Below are 22,086 nucleotides of genomic sequence, written 5' to 3' on the forward strand. Positions count from 1 at the left end.
GTGTTCTGAGGCAAGCTTTCTGGTATTCTGGGCAGGTACTGTAGCTCTCTACACACTGTGTGACTCAGCAAAGCTGACACACGCACACACACGCACGCACACACACACGGCAGCACACACATGCACACACACACACGGTGCATATAATATATTTACACAGTCCCTGCAGTGCAGTACAATGCTGTCAGGCAGGTAAAACCCAGCTATAAAACATGAAGTGTGGGTGTGGGGGGTTGGGCGGGGTGGGTGCAGAGGAACGGAGAGAGACATTAAAGCAAATAAAGCGTGGCAAGAGAGGTTCCTACTGGAAGGCCATGTGTTGATAGATTGATCAGTTTGCAGAATGGGTACATTTGTTCGGCTGTGGCTCAGGAGGTAGAGCAGGTCGTCCAATGATCCCTGGGTTGGAGGTTCGAATCCCGGCTCCTCCTGTCCACATGTCGAAGTGTCCTTGGGCAAGACACTGAACCCTACATTGGTCAGTACTGGACCAGTGTCCTCACTTCCCACATTCACACACCACGCTGGTGTCGACTGTTCGCCGCTTCACCTCCCAATGTATGAATGAATGAACCATTGTAAAGCGCTTTGAGCACTTGGAAAAGTGCTATAAAAATGCAATTCATTATTATTACTATTTCACATGAAAGCACAACTAAATACAAACTGTGGACGACACACTGATAAAGCATTACACTTGTTTACAACGGGGTCCACTTTTTTCAAATCATCAGATCAGTATTATTAATGCATGTCCATGTGATGTGTCAAAGTCACCTCTGATATCTACAGGTTTGCAGACATCTGCAAGCACGGGAGCAGTGCATGTTCGACCGCATGTCCGACCCAGTGGCGTAACATAGGGCAGTGCAGCCAGTGCAAAGCACTGGGGCCCAGCGCCCCCTAGGGGCCCATGAGGGGAAGGGAAGAAAAGAAAAGAAACAGCTGACGGGCGCTGTTTTGTGAATACACACACACACACATACACACAAGCAGAAGGGCAGCTAGCTGAGCTATGGGAACAGGAGGAAGACATGGAACCTGGTGTCTAGCAAGGCGCTAGGCACAGCTCATTGGTCAGTACTCTTCATAGGCATGCAGCAGAGCCAATCATTATGCAGTATCATATCTTAGCAACTATTTCACCACGCTCCGGTCCACAACATTGAAAAAACAAATGGACGCTGTTGTTGACAGCCAACTTAAGTGCCAACAATCTTATCAGAAAGTTCTAGTAGTGAGATAGAACTAAAAAAAGAAGAAAAACGAAGTGCAGAGCTGAGTGGGAAAAATATTCGGTGTATTTTTATGAAACAAAAGCTTTTCAGTTTCAAAGTGGATATTCAAGCTTTCCCTACAGCTGCAATGTTGGTGAGTTTAATGTTGTTTAATGCAAGCAGATGCAAATTGATGGTCACTTTATATCATTATAATAAATCTAGAGTTGCAAATTGCAAAGGACTGTGCTGTCATGTGCCAGTTAGCCCTGACAGGGACACATATAGTGGCATCATTTACTGATGTTTGCACTGCATTAATGTTATATCTCACCATACCTGTCACTGTAGAGTGCAGAGCACTCATTCTCCAAGCTAAAGTTGATAAAGACTTATTTAAGGAGCAGCATGGGACAAGAGACTCAGTGGACTGGCTACGCTTTCTATTGAGAACTGCAGAGCGAGGGCTTTGGACCTGAGAAGCATCATAAATGACTTTGCTGAGTACAAGGCCCGTAAGGTGACCTTCTAATAAGTGAGTACATCCATTCCATGCTGTGGTTTTATAGTGGCATATAATGAGCTGTGTTTTTTTATTTTTATGTTTGATAGTTTGGAGACATCAGGCTGTGGTAGTTTTGTTTTTGTGCCCAAGTCAGGGCAGGTTGTTTATTGATGAATATACTGTATGGACACTGAGCTTGGCAGCTGGTGCTGTCTGCATGTGGTGCTGAAAGGCTGGTGCTAGTGTGATTGATTGAATTATTTTTTTTTGCAGAATTACAGTACATTTTAAGCACAAACTCAATTACAACGACTGTTAACTTACTCAATGCTGTACCATATGTTCTCATGCCAATAAAGCCCCTTTGAATTTAATTGAATAATTTAATTGTGTGGCCGGTCACCTCACCTGTAATGTTAGTTTATACCTATTGTGTGTGTGTGTGTGTGTGTGTGTGTGTGTGTGTGTGTGTGTGTGTGTGTGTGTGTGTGTGTGTGCGCGCATAGGCACGCGCACGCACACTTGTTTATGGCGGTGCCGCGGTGGTGGGGGGCCTACAAAATATTCTCGCACCGGGGCCCACAATGACCTCATTACGCCCCTGGTCCGACCGCTGTTCCGTATGTGGGTCCATTGGTGTGTCTAATCTGCGCGTGCATCCCCTAAACTGTAGGCCTACATAAATATGTACATAACATATCGAGCGGAAACGTCTTATCTCCATATCATAAATGAATGCCCTATACTTCTTACTTCATCATAGTACTGCGCCGAAGAAGTAGCCAAAATAGCCGTTCAACCCATCAGCTTTTCAAAAATACCCGATTACAAGCACACAACGTGTCATGTTTAGCTTGTAGATCTGCAAAAAAAAGGAGAAAAAAAGAGAGAAAATAATTTAGAACATTTTTAACAATACAAATCTGATATAAGGAGGCCCGGGCCAGCCTGGCGGTCCGGGCACCTAGTCTAGCTGCTAATCATAACAAGCTTGACCGCGTGCCGCAGGTTCGAGTCCGACGACCTTTGATGTCCCCCCCCCCCCATCTCTCTCCCCGTTTCCTGTCAAGCTACAATGAGTAAACACAAAAAGCCCCCAAAAATATCTTAAAAAAGAAAAGAAAATCTGACACAAGGAATCTAGTTTTGAAACGAATGGATGAATAATGAACATACATAACGTATAACGTATGTATCACTGTTCTGTGTCCCCTCCACAGCTCCTCTGTCGTGCTCGGAGGGCTTCACGGAGCTGGGTTACTACAACGGCTCCGTGTCCCAGACGGACTCGGGCTCCCCGTGCCTGAGGTGGACGGAGTTCCCGGACTACGTGGCCCAGTACCCCGGGCGCGGCCTGGGGGACCACGGCTACTGCCGGAACCCTGACCGCGAGTCCAACCCCTGGTGCTTCTTCAGGCAGAGCTCCGGCGCCATCGGCTGGGCCTTCTGCGACTGTCACCAAGGTGAGTGAGTGGGTCAACTGGACATGTTAGAAATGTTGAGTATGGGTCCCCAGCATGTAGGGCCTTCTGTGACTGTCAGTCACAGACTTAGTCGACTAAATATCCTGATTTTACACGTGGTTGCTTATATTGTTATATTGTTTATATTTAATGTTCTCCTGCACAATATTAATATGAATTAATATAAAACCACGTGTCGCTGCGTGAAGCAATGTGAGCTTGTTGGTCTGCTATTTTAGTCGCGTTTTTATTTGTTTGACAATATATTTCGTTTTTTAGTCATCATAGCTTAGTCAGTTAAAATAGTCTGTGAAATGTTTTTTGTCATAGTTTCAGTCGACGGAATCAACACTGTAGCACGTAATGGTGAGCTGCTGTGTGTGTGTGTGTGTGTGTGTGTGTGGGTGTGTGTGTGTGTGTGTGTGCGCGCGCACAAATGGGTGGAAAGTCAAATAACATTATAAAGATAATTTTCAGTCCATTTTCCATTCCATTTGACGTGGAGCATCCCAAACAGTACAATGAAGTACCGGTACCTAATAAGGTAACCTATACCTTGAAAGGACAGTTTTTGGATGAAGGATTGTACCTATATTTCTCCTGGGAGGCCTACCTGGCCTATGACCTTTCAGAACAATACCTATTTTTTGTGTCTAGTTTGTGTCGGTGTCCTGTGTGCCTGTCTGTGCCCCGCCTCCCTACACAACTGCCATTACGTTTATTTATTACAGAGCACATTTGTGACCCTTTTTGATACAGAGACAGGCAAAACTAACTGTTCAGGAGAGGAGAAAAACTGATTTTAAAAAAAATGCAAAATGAGTTAATAGCACTGGCAGACTCTTCACACTAGACTAGAGCATGTCTGAAAAAAAATGTTTTTGTTTTTGTTTTTCTTATCGGCCTCAAGTCTAATTGGGTTAAAAGAATAGTGGCAGTGTAGTTTGTTCCAGAATGTGGAGCGTTGCTTCTCCACGTTTAGTTAACGATTCTGGCTTTGGAAAGCAGACCTTCTTCTGCCAGACTCTTCCCACTAGACTGGAAATGTATTTTTGGCCCTGAAACTAGTCAATGCTTTATGAACGGCATGCCGTATTTTGAAATCCATTCTTTGACATACAGGGAGCCAGTGTATAGGGACCTTTAAGAACTGGAGTGACCTTTTAAGAACTCCACTTCCTTGGAATTAAAGGGCCACTTCACAACCGGATCTTATTTTAATGATGTTTAGGTCACTAGAAACACTTTGCCTGGGTTTTTTGGGTCAGGAATTCATGTTCTCTGAATTCTCTGAATTCATGATGATCAGTGTCACGTGCCTTCCGGACTACATGGTTGTCTCTTCAGACTGCAGTCAGACCAGCCCCAAAACACAGTCGTCACCTAGAACCTTCGTTGACCACACCCCCACCGCTGCATTCATTTGTTTACTTTGTATCATGGCGTCCAGCATGGAGAAACTGATGTTAGAAATGTTGACTATGGGTCTCCAGCATGGAGAAACTGATGTTTGAAATGTTAGTATGGTTGCCCAGCATGTAGAAACTGCCGGATGCTAACTTGCATTATGTTGAGCAATTTTCATAATTGGCATAATATGTGACCATACCTTAACAACCCATAAGGAAAATAATTAATTTCATTATGCTTTAAGTAGCATGTGACGTGTCAAACTATGGGGGTTTCATGATGCTGAATGCATTCCAAGCATTAGTTTTGCACACAAAAAATGTGGCTATGGCCGTTTTTTAGCCCAATGAGTGTGTCTCCTCGTCATTGTCTGTCTCGTCATTGTCCGCTCCATCGATCCGTCAGCTGGGTGACAATAATTACGTCCTTTACAACCCCTGCTTCCTGGTTGTGGAGTGGATGATGTAACATGATGTCTGAAGTCTTTGTGCTTTGTGCTGACCTATCAGCACCCTGCGGTGCTGTCTGTCTGTTTTGTGCTGACCTATCAGCACCCTGCGGTGCTGTCTGTGACTCTGTCTGTTTTGTGCTGACCTATCAGCACCCTGCGGTGCTGTCTGTCTGCTCTGTCTGACACATACTGTAGACAGGTGCCTGTCTGTCTGTCTGTCTGCTTCCCCAGGCTGTAGACAGGTACCTGTCTGTCTGCGCTGCTTCCCCAGGCTGTAGACAGGTGCCTGTCTGTCTGCGCTGCACCCCCAGGCTGTAGACAGGTGCCTGTCTGTCTGTCTGCGCCCCCAGGCTGTAGACAGGTGTTGATGGGACATTTTAGATGCTGTGATTATCGGTCTGCTCGCTGTCTAGCTTTCACTCTGTCTCGTCAATCACATGCTTCAATGAGTGTGTGTGTGAGTGTCTGTGTGTACTCGACTCGTAATGCGATACTTGTGAGGTGCCAAATGTCTCCACATCCACGAGTATAGTAGAATTGAAGCGATATCAAATCAAATCAAACTTTATTTGTATAGCACATTTTCTAACGACCGAGGTCGAACCAAAGTCCTTCACATCACAGAGCATAATAACATACATAATAATATAATAATAATAATAAGACAGAGAAAAGCAAAAAGGAAGGAAAAGCATTAAAAACAAAGTGCCAAAACTGAGCAGCATATGCTCCCTATAGACATCGGGAGGACGATTTCCCTGCATGGTCTCCACACAAGAGAAATCACAGTTTTATACAAAATGATTTTTATTTAGAGCTTACAATTAGGAAAATATTCAGGTTGGGATTAGTGTCAGGATTGGAGTTATGCCTGGTTCATACTTAGTTTTTAACATGGCAAGTGCTGTGAGTGTGAGCTTGTAGATCAGCTATTTTTTAGTGCAAAATATATTTTAAGGTGTTTTTTTTCGCTGCATTTTGCAGCTATCACCAACACCCCACTAGACAGTAGAAAGGCTATCACTATAGCTGTCAGCCTATCATCAACACCCCACTAGACAGTAGAAAGGATATCACTATAGCTGTCAGCCTGTCACCATCACCCCACTAGACAGTAGAAAGTAGTAACTATCACTATAGCTGTCAGCCTGTCACCATCACCCCACTAGACAGTAGGAAGTAGTAACTATCACTATAGCTGTCAGCCTGTCACCACTCGCCATCAATAGACAGTAGAAAGTAGTATATGCGAGTGTGTGTGTGTGTGTGTGTGTGTGTGTGTGTGTGTGTGTGTGTGTGTGTGTGTGTGTGTGTGTGTGTGTGTGTGTGTGCGCGCGCATACTGTATATGTGTGTTTGTGGCACAGACGGTAAAACCCCCAGGCCAACCTCAATCTGTGCAATTATCCCAAATAATCAAAGCCACAAGCCTCAAAGTTCACGACAGTGTCTGATTGGTGTGAAATCCCAATACACTCATGGGTTGAGAATCATGGTCTATTATTTGTCTCCTTTCACCTTTTTATAGTCATAAATGTTATATTTCTTTCTTTTGCACTTTTGTCACTTTGCTTATTCACATGTGCAAATAACTTCTCTCTCCAGTAGCCAGAGAGAAGTATATCATAGTATATCAAAGTATATCGAATCGATATGTAAATGACAACATATTATATCGTTTGACTTTGTATCGTATCGTTGTTGTTTTGCAATGCAAATAATCAATTCTATAGATACTATGTATTTGTACGTTGTATTTAGCAATTTTAATAAGAATAAATAAAAAGAGGGGTTTAATTACTTTTCCATTCAATATCGTTACAATATCGATAAATGTGTGTATTCTGTACATGTACATGTCAAGGTGTGGGTTTGTCCATATAAATGATTATGTTAAAATACAATGTCCATGTATTTTCCAGATAATCACTGTGTTTTTGAGGGGCGCTATCCCCTATACAGCTTTAATGTTTGTCTTTCAACGATGCTTGTTTAAGAGAACGCCATAGACAATAAAGATAAATGTTTGTGTTGAGGACTAAAACAAACATTAGCACCCGTTGCTTAAAAAAACATTACGTTGTAATTGATGTTGATGTTGTAAGAGGATAAGAGCGCCTCTCACTTCACACGGGTGTGATTTTTACTTATTTATATCCATATTAATATACGTTTCCCTTAATAAACCTGCATTATCCACTCGTTTCCTGTTTTAAATCATTGAATCGTATCGCCATGAATGAAACGATATCGTATCATGTTATGTATCGTATCGCAATTCGTAAAATGCATCAGATTCATTACACACCTACTCTGTTCCTCTCCTCTCCTCTCCTCTCCTCTCCTCTCCTCTCCTCTCCTCTCCTCTCCCTTCCAGGTGTTGCCAGGTTGGTGGGGGGTGTGTCTGGCCAGAGCGGTCGGGTGGAGGTGTACCTGAACGGCCAGTGGGGGGCGGTGTGTGACACCCACTGGACGGACCGTGATGCCAGTGTCATGTGCAGACAGCTGGGACTGGGGTGAGACTGTTAGCCAATTAGGATGGAATAAGAAATATCAGACAGATCCGTCTTGAACACATGACTATAGAGATACTGTGTAACGATTTGTGGGACAGAATCAGGAGGATTAATATAAAGGAACGTGACTCCTGATGGCGCTATAATAGGCCGTTCTGGAAAATTTGGGGCAGAGGTTCATCATTGGCATCTAGGGAGTGTGTGTGCAAAATTTGGCATCGACCGGGTTAACGGAGATTAGCTGGTGCAAAACATACTCTCTACTCATGCCTTCGGCCTGGTGGAGACAAAAATCTGAAAAACGAGACCGTGAGTGTATCGTTTGCGTGTTTTCAGTGACATCGTACATATATAGTATATATTTAACGTCCTGGTGTTTTCAATGCAGGGAGATCGGAACGGCGCTGCAGCACTCCTACTTCGGACCCGGCTCGGGGCTCTTCCACTACGAGCGGCTGGGTTGCCGCGGCGACGAGACATCGTTGCTGGAGTGCCGGAGCAGGAAGTTTGTGACCAGCGACTGTAACCACGGCAACGAGGCAGGGGTGGTGTGCGCCGCGCCCGAGGGTGAGTCAGGGTGTGCTGTGTAAGGAGGAGGAGTGACCACCCAAAGTTCCGTAGACCACACATAAAGGGGTGGTCGCATACTCACCTTTCAGGTACGTGGGCAACTGGCGGCCCGGGGGCCACATGCGGCCCCCACCTTCACTTGATGTGGCCCTCAGGTTAATATCCAAACATTGATATGTTATTGAGTTCACCTAATTACTAGTAAAAAAATTATTGTCTTTTTTATGTCCAATGTTTAGTTAATGTTTAGTATTTAGTTAACTAAATGCAATTGAAATTAAATACATTTTTAACTTTTCAGGATTCCCATTCAAAAACGGCAAACTGATTCAAGGATTTCAATTAAAATATTGTCACGTACTGTGTGGAAATTGTCAAATATTACGTAAGAAAGAGGGAACATTGGTGGAAATTGGTGATCTATTCTCTAACCTCACAACGACTGAGCTATTTTCACAATATTTACCTGTGGAACCAAGTCAAACTAAATGTACTGTCTCCAGTCCAAGTGCTTGTCGGGGTGACGGGCGGGACCCCCAGTTCCCCCAAAATAACGACATTATCATTTTATTTTGGGGGGTTTGCAGCCTGGAAGGTTTAAGAAGCAGTGGCTGAGTTTTTGAAGTGAAGCAGATCCAAACAGCTATGAAAGACCTCTAGAGAGGAACAGTACAACAACAACTGTACTTATTAATAATTCAGACGTCGGGAGAGTGCAGGCCTGTACAGGACACGGTACATGTTGTTATGGCACGTAAAGAACCAGTCACACGTCGCACGTGTAGGCTACAGTTACAGTTAGTTATCACTTTTTTGTTCAATTTTAGTATTCGTTACTTTTTTGGTTAAATGACACGTAGCCTGCGGAGTTAGTTCAGTCAGTCACACTCGAGGGAGTTCATGTCGTGCTCAAAGGCGCATACTATACTCAAGGGGTTAACCTGCTGCATTACTATGTGGGTGTATTCAGTGTGTGCAAGATCCACATGTCATTCTGCTGATGTGGCAGTCAGCTGACCAATTGGGCGGGCTACTTAAGCTCACTAGTCTGCATGCCCTTCCTGCCTTCCTTCTGCATATGGTTCCTGGTTGCTGTTATGTGATGTTTACTCCCACCACCACCCCAGCACCACCGGTGGGCTCTGTTATTTATGCTCCTCATGGGGGTTTTATTGTATATTTATCTCCCTGCTCTTAATGTTTTATGTTGGTGCTTAATCGTGCCGAGCAGGGAGAAAATCCAGCAGAGCCGAACGCCAAGTCAAATATCATATGCACACTTGTATTCTCATTCTATAATAAATATTGGTTAAATCTATTTGTGAGTTGTCTGACTGAACTATACTGTGCATGCGTCAGCATAAACAGTGTGGAGCAGTAGTGGACCCGAGGGAATCCTATCGTAGCGTACACACTTCCTGCTGTGCAGGGCAACGCCAGCACCACACTACACTCCATTTAGTCTCCGTCGCCTGGACACCTCGTATGTCCAAAAAACTGTTGCTTTTCAGGACCATTCAAATTCCAAAAGCAGCAAAAGTAGCAGATCTAGCTTGTGGATATTCTACAGTTGATGCTGTTGTGTGACGCTGTAGTTATGATTAACGTAGAACGCGAATTTATGAAAACAAAAATAAAACACAAAAGTTCAAAAAGATAAGTGGTTTCTGCCCGACAGCAACGATTTGTAATGTCCCAACTGGGGACCAGGAATGTGTGTGTGTGTGTGTGTGTGTGTGTGTGTGTGTTGGGATGTGAACATGTGTTTATGTCATCATGTGTGTGTGTGTAGCTGACATGCACATACCATGTGTGCATTTTCTACATGTGTCGCAGGTGTGGCAAGGGTGGTGTATGTGTGTGAGGGAGAATCTGCCCAGAACTCCCCCCACATCTCTCTCTCTATCTCTCTCTCTCTCTCTCTCTCTCTCTCTCTGTGTCATAATGTACCGGACTGAATTATTCACTCTGACTACTAAATATACACAAACACGCACACACGCACGCACGCACGCACGCACGCACGCACGCACGCACGCACGCACGCACGCACGCACGCACGCACGCACACACACACACACACACACACACACACACACACACACACACACACACACACACACACACACACACCTGCCACTCGGAGTGTCCTGCCAATGTGGTGTTCACATATTTTCCTTGCATAACTGCATGGTCATACTCTGTCCCGATCTGAATCTCTCTCTCTCTCTCTCTCTCTCTCTCTCTCTCTCTCTCTCTCTCTCTCTCTCTATATATATATATATATATATATATATATATATATCATTTTTTCCCATTCTTTATCCCTCTTTCTCTTTGTCCTATCTCTCTGTCTCTGTCTCTCTCTCTCTGTCTCTCTCTCTCTAAACCTCACGTCGATTCTAGTGTGAAGTGTCCTGCCCAAACGTAGACAAATAGTCATTGGGGGGTTTTCAGGAGGGTCAAAGGTGAGGTGACTCCTGTCTCAGGTTTCGTGGTTTGTGTGTGAGGTTGTATATCTGTGCTTGTCATCATCATCATCATCATCATCATCATCATCACAGTCTACACTGCTGACGTATTTTGATGGTAATTGATAGCGTCTCATAGTGAGAGGAGCAGTTGTTAGCATAACGCTGGCACTGCGCCAGGGCCTCTGTGCTCACTGTCATAGGATGCTGTAAACAGATGTCGTGCTTAATTGAGACGAAAACAAAAACAATGTAGTATCGGTGGTGCACCGGTGCTGCATTGCACTCCACACGTCCTAGACCCTTCTCTAAATCACCCTGGACAACGCTCCACAAGTTCCAGACTCTTCTCCCTTCCCTAAATCACCCTGGACACCGCTCCACACTTCCTAGACTCTTCTCCCTTCCCTAAAACACCCTGGACACCACTCCACACGTCCTAGACTCTCCTCCCTTCCCTAAATCACCTTGGACAATGCTCCACACGTCCTAGACTCTCCTCCCTTCCCTAAATCACCTTGGACAATGCTCCACACGTCCTAGACTCTCCTCCCTTCCCTAAATCACCTTGGACAATGCTCCACACGTCCTAGACTTTCCTCCCTTCCCTAAATCACCCTGGACACCGCTCCACACTTCCTATACTCTTCTCCCTTCCCTAAATCACCCTGGACACCGCTCCACACTTCCTAGACTCTTCTCCCTTCCCTAAAACACCCTGGACACCACTCCACACGTCCTAGACTCTCCTCCCTTCCCTAAATCACCTTGGACAATGCTCCACACGTCCTAGACTCTCCTCCCTTCCCTAAATCACCTTGGACAATGCTCCACACGTCCTAGACTCTTCTCCCTTCCCTAAAACACCCTGGACACCGCTCCACACGTCCTAGACCTAGACTCTCCTCCCTTCCACAAAAACACCCTGGGCAGTGCTCCACACGTCCTAGACTCACAAACTGTGGAATGAAGTCTCCATTGCAGTCAGAACTGCAGACAGACTTCCAGTTTTCCACTGCAGTCTGTACACTCACCTCTTCAGACTCCACCTACTTACTGTATGCAGATATATCTTGGTCACTTATTCTGTTGTTGTATTTCTTAGATCCGCTTTTTCTTGACCACAAATATGTTATCCTATCATTTTAAATGTACAAAATGTTTTATAGATGGCATGTTGGCACAGAATATCCTGGGCTGAATGCGGAATTACAGATAAATAAATGCATCTCTGACCAAATAAACTGATCTGATTGGTCAGATCACTGTTTATTTATTTGTTATTTCCACATCTTTTTAGAATACATTTTGTATAACCTTGTTCGCTACATTAACGTCACTCACCCTGTCTTCCTCAGGCATCGGCGCCCCCCTGAGGCTGGTAGGAGGTCTGGAGGACTTTGAGGGTCGCGTGGAGGTGTTCCATGGCGGCCGCTGGGGGACCATCTGTGACGACCAGTGGGACGACATCGATGCCGAGGTGGTCTGCCGACAGCTGGGCCTGGGGTACGCATAACGATTATACTAACTAGCCCTTACCCGAAATACTTGCCTTGTGGCCACTGGGGGTACTGCGCCCTGGGTGCGTTTTCGCATTTTTTATTCACTAATAAATTCATTATTAACTTATAATTAAATTGGAAAAGGGGCTTTGTTACTCCTTCCATATTATTATGGTCAATGCCTGTGTGAAAAGTGGGAGTGATTGGTGCAGGCAGTGAGGAGCTACGGCAGTGACAGTGACACTCAGACACACATTCAGACATTCAGACATTTGGTTAATGAAGTTGGTATGATGAAGAGATGGTCTATAGACAGCTGGGCCTGGGGTACGCATAACGATCATACTAATGAAGAGATGGTCTATAGACAGCTGGGCCTGGGGTACGCATAACGATCATACTAATGAAGAGGTGGTCTATAGACAGCTGGGCCTGGGGTACGCATAACGATCATAATAATGACTAGAAAATCGACTGTGTCACACTCTGGTCTGAGTGAAGGTAGTGTAGGCCAAAATTGGCACTGAACGAGCTATCAAAATACTCCAAAAAAGGCACTCATGGCAAATCGTAGATCTGCTATTTTCAGCATGCAACCAAGTGTAACATGACTTATACTGGATTTCTTGTCCACTAGTCCCTTCCTAACATTTCAGTCTAGTTTTTAATTGTTGACGAAATTGTCCGTATATTTAATCTTATAGTTTTAGTCGCCATAGCTTAGTTTAGTTCCCATTTAGTTTTCATCAGTGAAAAAAGGTAGTCGACGAACATTTTTTGTCTTGGTTTTAGTCGACGAAATCAACACTGATTTGGAACTGGAAGTCATATTATGGTCTTTGAGACTCCTCAGAGCGCCACCATGAGGCCGACTAAGGGAAACCGTTGGCTATGTGCTCCTGTAGCGAGGCTGGACCGAGCACTCTGACGAGGAGACGTGCGGTCGGTTTGTGGACGGTTGGGGTTTTATACGGAGATGTCGGAGCATTAAATCTACTGGATGGAATGTAGACCATGAATGATTTATGGAGCCAACGCAGTGTGGGAGCGCTCTGCACTGCTTGTGGTATGGAACTGTGTGTGTGTGCGTGCATGTGTGCGCGCATGTACAGTATGTGTGACCCATCTTTCACCAAAAGAGCAAAACAACTGCCCACAAGGATAATGGAACCACAAAAAGGTCCATTGTTCTGGACTCCACGAGGAAACGGCTCATTCTTAAGGTTAAATAAATATTTTTTTTACAGTTAGGGTTACATTTATATAAAGATTGAGGTAATGGGGTCAAGGAAAGGGTCAGGGATTTGGAGGGTTGTGTTTAGGGGACACGGTTGCGTTAGGATTAGGTTGGACCAGCAGGTTAAATAAAAAAAGGCCTCATAAAGATAGAGACACAAACAGCAAACATGTGTGTTTGTTGGAGGAAATACTGCTATACCGCCTACGTTATGTTATTTTCGTCATGTCTGCTTAGTTTCGTTAGTTTGTGTTGTTTTGCCTTCCCCTTAATTTCACTCCCTTCGGGAAGGAGTGTTAGTTCTTGTGTGTTAGGGTTCAGTTGTAGTTTCGTATCTGTATGTCTGTTAGGGTTTTGAGTTAGTGTTAGTCAGATGTCTGAACTTCTGTAATGTAAGTTATTCAACTGTTCCTTCATTCAGTAATTCTGGGCTCACAGAGCCATGCTGTTATCATTGTTCGTCATGAACTTGAGCCACTTTGTAATTTATTTGACTTTGAGTATTAAAAGAAATACTCTTTTATGAGCGGTGTTGTTACGGGCAGTAAACGCCTAGACTTCAGAACAGTCCGTAACAAATTGGGGTCGAGTTCACCTAAAGCGAGTCCAAGTCAAGAACAAGTCCGACGGGGGGTGGTCGGGCGTGTGCGCGCGAACCATATTTCACCAAAAGAGCAAAACAACTGCCCACAAGGATAATGCGACCATATAAAGGTCCATTGTTCTGGACCCCCTCATTTGTATGGTTAAATAAATATTTTTTACACTTGAGGTTACATTTCAGAAAATATTGGGGTGAGGGACAGGGATTTGGAGGGTTATGTCTAGGGTTACAGGGACATTATGTTAAATAAAAATGCATTTTAATGAAAAATTGGCTTTGTGTGTGTGTGTGTGTGTGTGTGTGTGTGTGTGTGTGTGTGTGTGTGTGTGTGTGTGTGTGTGTGTGTGTGTGTGTGTGTGTGTGTGAGTGTACGTGCGTGTGTGTGTACGTGCGTGTGTGTCCGTGTGTACGTGCATGTAATTCCATCCTGTCTTCCTTATTCGTCCTGGCAACGTCCTACCGTACTAATATCCATCCCATGACATCAAAATATTCTGAGTTGGCTGCCGTTCTCTCTCTTCTCTCTCTCTCTCTCTCTCTCTCTCTCTCTCTCTCTCTCTCTCTCTCTCTCTCTCTCTCTCTCTCTCTCACTATGACCCAATAAAAACTAGTTCCTTCAGATCAAATATTCATGTCTCATCCTCAGCCAGTCGTATAGCAGCAGAGAGACATACATTTAGAGCTCTCTGTTTGACAGGGCTTCCAGCTTGGCTCTCAGTAGAGACAAATGGAAAAAGCAGTCATATTTTTAACACACTTAAAAAGACCAGCTGGTTTATTAGACATGGCCCACTATGTGTGTGTCCTGGAAGAAGTCATACTGTATATACTCCCATTTTGTTACTTAAAGGGTAAGACCACTTTTTGAGAGGTTTGGGTTGTTTTCTTACCTTATTATGGTCAAACTTAACCAACTTGTTGCGTTGGTTTATGTGCTAAAAGAGTGACTTTGAGAGCTGTTTCCCCGTTACAATGGAAGTCAATGAGCGACTGTTTTTATTTCTTAAATTGCTAATAAACAACACAACGGAGCGAAATAACTCATGGAATGGACTAGTTTGCCCATAATAAGGTAAGAAAACAACCCAAACGTTTCAAAAACTGGTCTTACCCTTTAAAGTAGTTAACACTTCTGGTGCGGCCATAGTTTTTCAGAATATAGAGTGCCAAGCAGATGAGGGAGATTTTACTCTGAAAACCTCCGCCTTCCATTTTCCGCCTAGTCTCGCATTGCCAGACTGTTGCCTCTCGCAATTTCCAAATGCTTCCGTCGTAGCAACAGAAGAGCGGTGAAATATTAAGTGGGAGACTGGGAGTGGAGCCTCCTCCCCACTTCCGTTTATATAGCTTGCTGCTTAGCAGAAATATAAATAGTTTTTTATTTTCTTCATTTGCTGACAAACGTATATTTTTCATTTCCTTAAAAATGAACATTTTTGAGTTAGGTGGTTTCTTCCCGGCAGTAGAGATGTAATATAATACTTACACCACCAAAATAAAGGTACACAAATAGGAGACGATAACATGGGAGACATCGAGTACTTCTTTCACCACATGATGTGTGTTGTCTGTCCTTCTCGTCCCGCTCCAGAGGCGTCCCCAGAGCGTGGGGGTGGGGACACTTCGGTCAGGGCGCGGGGCCCATCCTGCTGGACGGGGTCCAGTGCACGGGCAACGAGCTGTCCCTGGAGGAATGTCCCCACAACGCCTGGGAGCAGCACAACTGTGACCACATGGAGGACGCCGGAGTATCCTGCAACCCCTACACAGGTCAGCGCTGGACACTCGCTACATTCACTCAACCCCTACACAGGTCAGCGCTGGACACTCGCTACATTCACTCAACCGCTACACAGGTCAGCGCTGGACACTCGCTACATTCACTCAACATCTACACGGGTCAGCGCTGGACACTCGCTACATTCACTCAACCCCTACACAGGTCAGCGCTGGACACTCGCTACATTCACTCAACCCCTACACAGGTCAGCGCTGGGCACTCGCTACATTCACTCAACCGCTACACAGGTCAGCGCTGGACACTCGCTACATTCACTCAACCTTTTACTTCACTACGCCACTACATCTCAGAGGCAAATGTTGTACTTTTATTCCACTAGAATTATTTGCAAAGCAAAGTTACTAGTTAATTTGTAGATTTTGATTATTATTACTAAACATGATACAGTAGCCACCATTTGAAAATAGCCGATTTACAAGCTCACAATGTGTTGCGATGTGACACAATATATCAATAATTATTTTCACAATATACTAGAGCTATATTTAACACTGTTACTGAACAAACACTCTAGCAATGATTATATCACACAATAGAGTTTTTAACACTGTTACTGAACAAACACTCTATCGCAATACTATCACAATATAGAGCAAAAACAACCTTTTAACAAACAACCTTTGGTTTTTAAACTAACTCACAAGGAGTACGGTTCGGTGCGTGCACATGCATCCCGGTCAACCTGTTAGCCTGGATGACTAGTTAGCATGCATCTTCACACACTGCATTAATAACCAGGTGGCCTGATGACCGTTACCGTGGCTACCACGCTAAATTAACACCCAGGATCTTCCTGTGTAGAGCAGACCGATCGTATGCAGTGGTGGAAACCACTGAGCATGTAGCCTCGGAAACCCAGACGTTTTTATTTCCAGGGAGGAAAAAAAAGTCTGGGTCCACTTCAATTTGGCATAGAGTAGCGCAAACGAGTTGCAACTATTCTCAACTCCTTGCAACAAAACAGTTTTAAGGACATGTCACATCAATGCAACTGCCATTGGGTATAATGCTCGCATAGGCCTGGCCCTTTCCATCTGGGGGCCCTAAGCGGCAGAGAGTCTTGCCCTGATGAAGACCTGTTAGGTCGAAACATGTTGGCAGTCACCTTTTTAATTTAATAAAGGCGTTCCTTTTTTTGGGTGTTTTTAACCCTTTTAATGAAATAAAGGATTTTTTCTACTTGAACTGGACAGAGCTGCCTTGGACCCTCTTTTAAGTTTGCCACCTTTTACCTCCTTCCACAGTGACATTGACTCAAGGTATAGAACTTTATAAGAAATCTTGTGCTGTGGTTTCATGTATGTTTTGTAATAATAATAAAAATCTACAAAATAACTAAAGGTTTCAAATAATTCTAGTGGAGTGTACAATATTTGCCTCTGAGATGTAGTGGAGTAGAAGTAAACGTAATGAAAACGACTGTAGTTAAAGTTGCAGTTCTCCCAGAAAATGACATATTTTCTCCATGAAGCCCTGAATTCGTCACATTCCTGAGCCAATAATGTGACGACCAACGGAGTCTCAGGGTACCAGCCAACCACCCGCACCCCGGTCATCGAATGATTGACTCAGACGTGCGACAAATAAATGTGTGTGTGTGTGCGTGCGTTTGCAGACGGAGTGGTTCGCCTGGTGGGGGCAGACAGCCCCTGGGAGGGCCGTCTGGAGGTGTACCACCAGGGGGACTGGGGCACGGTGTGTGACGACAACTGGACACAACTCAACGCTCAGGTGGTCTGCAGGCAACTTGGATTCAGGTGGGTGTATAGTCTATGGGTCTATGTAGCTACTAGGCCCCTATAGTACAGTCTATGGGTCTATGTAGATACTATAGGCCCCTAGTACAGTCTATGGGTCTATGTAGATACTAGGCCCCTATAGATTCAGGTGGGTGTATAGTCTATGGGTCTATGTAGATACTAGGTCCCTATAGTACAGCTGGGATTCAGGTGGGTGTATAGTCTATGGGTCTATGTAGATACTAGGCCCCTATAGTACAGCTGGGATTCAGGTGGGTGTATAGTCTATGGGTCTATGTAGATACTAGGCCCCTATAGTACAGCTGGGATTCAGGTGGGTGTATATATGGGTCTATGTAGATACTAGGCCCCTATAGTACAACGGTCTGATATGTAGATATTAGGCTCCTAGGTATACTAGAGGCATACTGTACATACTGTAGGCTGCTGAGTAAAGACAGGTCAATATGCATATATGAGCTAGAGAGGGGCGTCTGGTACACTACCGAAGCTCTGACACGCGCTTCAAACCCCACCTTCAATTACATATTATGAACCACTGCTTCAGAGCTTGCCTCAGCGAGGAAAAAGTCACGTGACCAAGCTACAGTGGGTTTGTATAGGAAGGGGGCGGGGCAGATAAAATGAATATCAAATATCCATATACTGAATCGAGCAACTTAAAAAACTGGTCTGGGGTGTTCACATGAGCCGAGTAGACGATGAAATGACCAAAAGTTTCGGTGAAAGTGAAATACACCTTAAATCGTGATAACAACCGAAGCTGCTGTGTGTGTGTGTGTGTGTGTGTGTGTGTGCGCGTGCACGTGCATGTGTGTGTGTGCTTGTGTGTGTGTGCTTGTGTGTGTGTGTCCACTAGGGGCCGAGCGGAGGTGGCGCCGGACGGGGTGTATGGGGAGGGTGCGGGGCTGATCCTGCTGGACGAGGTGCAGTGCCAGGGCGCGGAGAGCTCGCTGCTGGCGTGTCGCCGCGACGAGTGGGGACGCCACGACTGCTCGCACAGCGAGGACGTGGCGGTGCGCTGCGAGCGCGGGGGGGACTCCAACGACATGCCTGGGCTGATGCCTCCTCCCATTGGTAGGTACACAGTAGGGGAGGAGACTCCAACGACATGCCTGGGCTGATGCCTCCTCCCATTGGTAGGTACACAGTAGGGGAGGAGACTCCAACGACATGCCTGGGCTGATGCCTCCTCCCATTGGTAGGTACACAGTAGGGGAGGAGACTCCAACGACATGCTTGGGCTGATGCCTCCTCCCATTGGTAGGTACACACTACACAGTAGGGGAGGAGTTCAGTGTCTTGCTCAAGGACACTTTGACACTAACTCTGGGGGGAGCCCGGATTCAAACTGGCAACCTTGCAGTTTCCATCCGGTCACTTCCGGTGTCCTAACAAACTTAAAAATTAAAAGTCCATAGACATGGCTTCCATATGACGTCATGTCAAAAGCCAGGCATATTGGGACCGCCTCTCAAAAAAAGGAAAACAATTAAGCAAATAGTTGTGTGCTATGTTGTCCAGGGCCTCTGGTGCGTCTGGTAGCTGGAGAGAGCAGGAAGGAGGGGCGCGTCGAGGTGTTCGTCAACGGCCAATGGGGAACGGTGTGCGACGACGGCTGGAATGACATCAACGCGGGCGTGGTCTGCAGGCAGCTGGGGTTCACGTAAGTATCAATGCGGGCGTGGTCTGCAGGCAGCTGGGGTTCACGTAAGTCGGGGGTTTCTCAATAATGACAGGAGTTACAAGACATTTTGTAGAATCTGGTCTCGGTGCTAAATAGTCTCACATGAACCCCAAAATGCGGCAGTTTTAACTTAAACTAAGATAGGAGAACATATTACTCCAGTTTTAGCTTCACTGCATTGGCTTCTGGTTGTTTTTAGGATTGATTTTAAAATTATTTTACTTGTTTATAAAGCTCTCAATGGTCTCGCATCTACATGACTGCCTGCCTAAATATGTTCCAAACCGCCCCCCTCAGGTCATCCACTGCTGGCCTGCTCGCTGTGCCAAAAAAAAATGCAACTAAAAAATACGGTGAAGCAGCTTTTTGCTTCTACGGGCCGACAGCGTGGAACAAACTCCCACTGTACCTTTGACAGGCAGCCTCTGTAGACATTTTTAAAGCACAGCTCAAGACCCATTTCGACACTCTTGCTTTTAATTGATCTTTGAATTTTTTATGTCCTCACTGTATTGCATTACTGCTATTATTTTTTTGATGTTTTATGCCTTGCTTTTCGTTTCTTTCTTTCTCCATTGCTCTGTACTGCACTTTGAGCTGCATTTTATGTCATGAAAGGTGCTATACAAATAAAGTTATATTATTATTATTACAAAGGGGAGTGGCCAAAGGTCGCTCCATGGCGTACTTCGGCGAGGGCCACGGATCCATCCACCTGGACAACGTGCGCTGCGCGGGAACGGAGCGCGCTCTGGGGGCGTGCTCGGCCGAGGGCCAGGACGCGCACGACTGCCGCCACAGCGAGGACGCGGGCGTCATCTGCGACTACACCCCCGAGCCCGCCGGGGGCGCCGGCGCCATCGCGACGCACACCTGCGGCCTGAGGCCCAACAACAACAACAACCAGCGGAGACGCAGGCGGATCATAGGAGGGGACAAGTCACTGAGGTCAGTGCAGTGTTGTTGATTTTGGCAGCAAATTTTGATATTAGTCATAGTCATCATGGAATACAACTTAGTTTTAGTCATATTTTAGTCACCTGGAATGTTTTAGTGTTTAGTCTAGTTTTAGACGGTCGACTAAATATCATAACATTTTAGTCGACTAAATCTACAGTTGATTTAGTCGACTAAAATTTTGCTGAAAATAGCCGATCTACAAGCTCACAACGCGTCATGCTGCGACGTGTAGATCGGCTATTTTCAGCATGCAACCAAGTATAACATGACTTATACTGGATCTCTTGTCCACTTCCTAACAATTTAGTCTAGTTTGTATTTGTTGACAAAATTGTCACTATATTTAGTCTTAGTCATTGTAGCTTAGTAGTTTCCATTTAGTTTCCATTTAGTTTTCCTCAGTGAAAAAAGCTAGTCGACGAACATTTTTCGTCATAGTTTTAGTCGACGAAATCAACACTGGGTCAGTGCAGTCGATAGAATACAGGAGGATCATTGGAGGAGAGTCACTGAGTTCAGTGCAGTCAGTATATTCAGCCATCCACAGTCCACACGCACATTCACCCTTTCACACACAAATATTCACGCACGCACGCAAACATACACACACACGCACGCGCACGCACGCACGCACACACACACACACACACACACACACACACACACACACACACACACACACACACACACACTCATCTGCTTACTCTATTGTGTGTTTAGGGGTGACTGGCCGTGGCAGGTGTCTCTGTGGCTCAGGTCTCACTCTAAAGGCAACCATCCTCTGTGTGGAGCCACTCTCATCAACTCCTGCTGGGTGCTGACTGCAGCACACTGCTTCAAGAGGTAGGAAACGGCGACCTCCGGTGGTCATGTTGTGTTAGTGTAGTTTTAGTGTAATCTTTTTACCACATTTTAAAATAGTTGAAATAGCCGATCTACAAGCTCACAACGTGACAATGTAGATTGGCTAGTTGAAATATTTTCCAATGTTTTTTAAAAACTTCACAACTTTAGTTTTTTTCAACCAAGGTTCATGTTTAGGTTGTTATTAGAGAAAGTAAAAGATGAGTGTTCATTATTTTTCATAAATTGTTCAACATTGTGTCCAGAGATTTTTAATTTGTGTGAATTTCAGCCTCTGTGGGGGGTATACTATTTATCATAACTATAAATATAAGTATAAATATCATGACCAATGGCATTGCAATGAACATCAATGATGACGTTTAGGTGAAAAAAGAATAACAAATAATATTAATTAATTAATGAAAATATGTTTTATTATTGCAACGTTGGGTGTACAACATTTGAGTACTTTTTCCCCCACCACCGGGCCGCAGGTTCGGCAGGGACCCGTCGCGCTACGTGCTGCGTCTGGGCGACTACCACACGGAGGAGCGCGACGACTTTGAGCGCAGCCTGTCACCGGAGCGCATCGTGGTGCACCGGAAGTACCTCACGCAGGGCTGGGAGTACGACATCGCCCTGCTTAGGCTCAAGGGCACCGAGGGCAACTGCGTGTCGTTCAACCCGCACACCAACGCCGCGTGTCTGCCCGCACCGCAGCCGCTACCGCAGCAGGGCGCCGGCAAGCGGGGCAAGAGGCCCGCAGCCTGCGTCATCACCGGATGGGGAGTCACAGGTAAGAGCAGCCTGCGTCATCACCGGATGGGGAGTCACAGGTAAGACCCCTCCGAGGGCCCTGGAGCTACACCAAATCAAAAAGGCCCCGTGTGTGTGATCTGCGTGAGTGCAACACAATCAAGAAGGACACTTTTTGCGCTTTGCGGCGCGCGCCCTGTGAATGACAGCCAGCACTATCGCCGTTGCTCCCATAGAGTTATAAGGCTGCTCCCATAGAGTTATAAGGCTGCTCCCATATAGAGTTATAAGGCTGCTCCCATATAGAGTTATAAGGCTGCTCCCCGAAGCT

At 45.3% G+C, this 22,086-nt stretch overlaps 1 protein-coding gene across 2 annotated transcripts in view; it reads left to right on the forward strand.

Annotated features, from left to right (window-relative positions):
* LOC308328641 (neurotrypsin) overlaps nt 1-22,086 on the forward strand; it is a 43,755-nt gene that overhangs the window by 14,932 nt on the left and 6,737 nt on the right. For both annotated transcript variants that reach the window (XR_013965317.1, XM_080782619.1), the window contains exons 3-13: nt 2,943-3,185; nt 7,423-7,561; nt 7,950-8,128; nt 11,961-12,108; nt 15,537-15,715; nt 17,362-17,503; nt 18,366-18,583; nt 19,031-19,172; nt 19,851-20,141; nt 20,874-20,996; nt 21,494-21,795. Coding sequence is in view for 1 of the 2 variants with exons in the window: in XM_080782619.1 (XP_080638745.1) it covers nt 2,943-3,185; nt 7,423-7,561; nt 7,950-8,128; nt 11,961-12,108; nt 15,537-15,715; nt 17,362-17,503; nt 18,366-18,583; nt 19,031-19,172; nt 19,851-20,141; nt 20,874-20,996; nt 21,494-21,795 (2,106 nt within the window). In the remaining variant the exon portion in view is untranslated. The remainder of the gene's footprint in view (nt 1-2,942; nt 3,186-7,422; nt 7,562-7,949; nt 8,129-11,960; nt 12,109-15,536; nt 15,716-17,361; nt 17,504-18,365; nt 18,584-19,030; nt 19,173-19,850; nt 20,142-20,873; nt 20,997-21,493; nt 21,796-22,086) is intronic.

This window comes from Protomyctophum bolini, assembly GCF_963924005.1.
Source record: "Protomyctophum bolini genome assembly, chromosome: 14".
Taxonomy (NCBI): Eukaryota; Metazoa; Chordata; class Actinopteri; order Myctophiformes; family Myctophidae; genus Protomyctophum; species Protomyctophum bolini.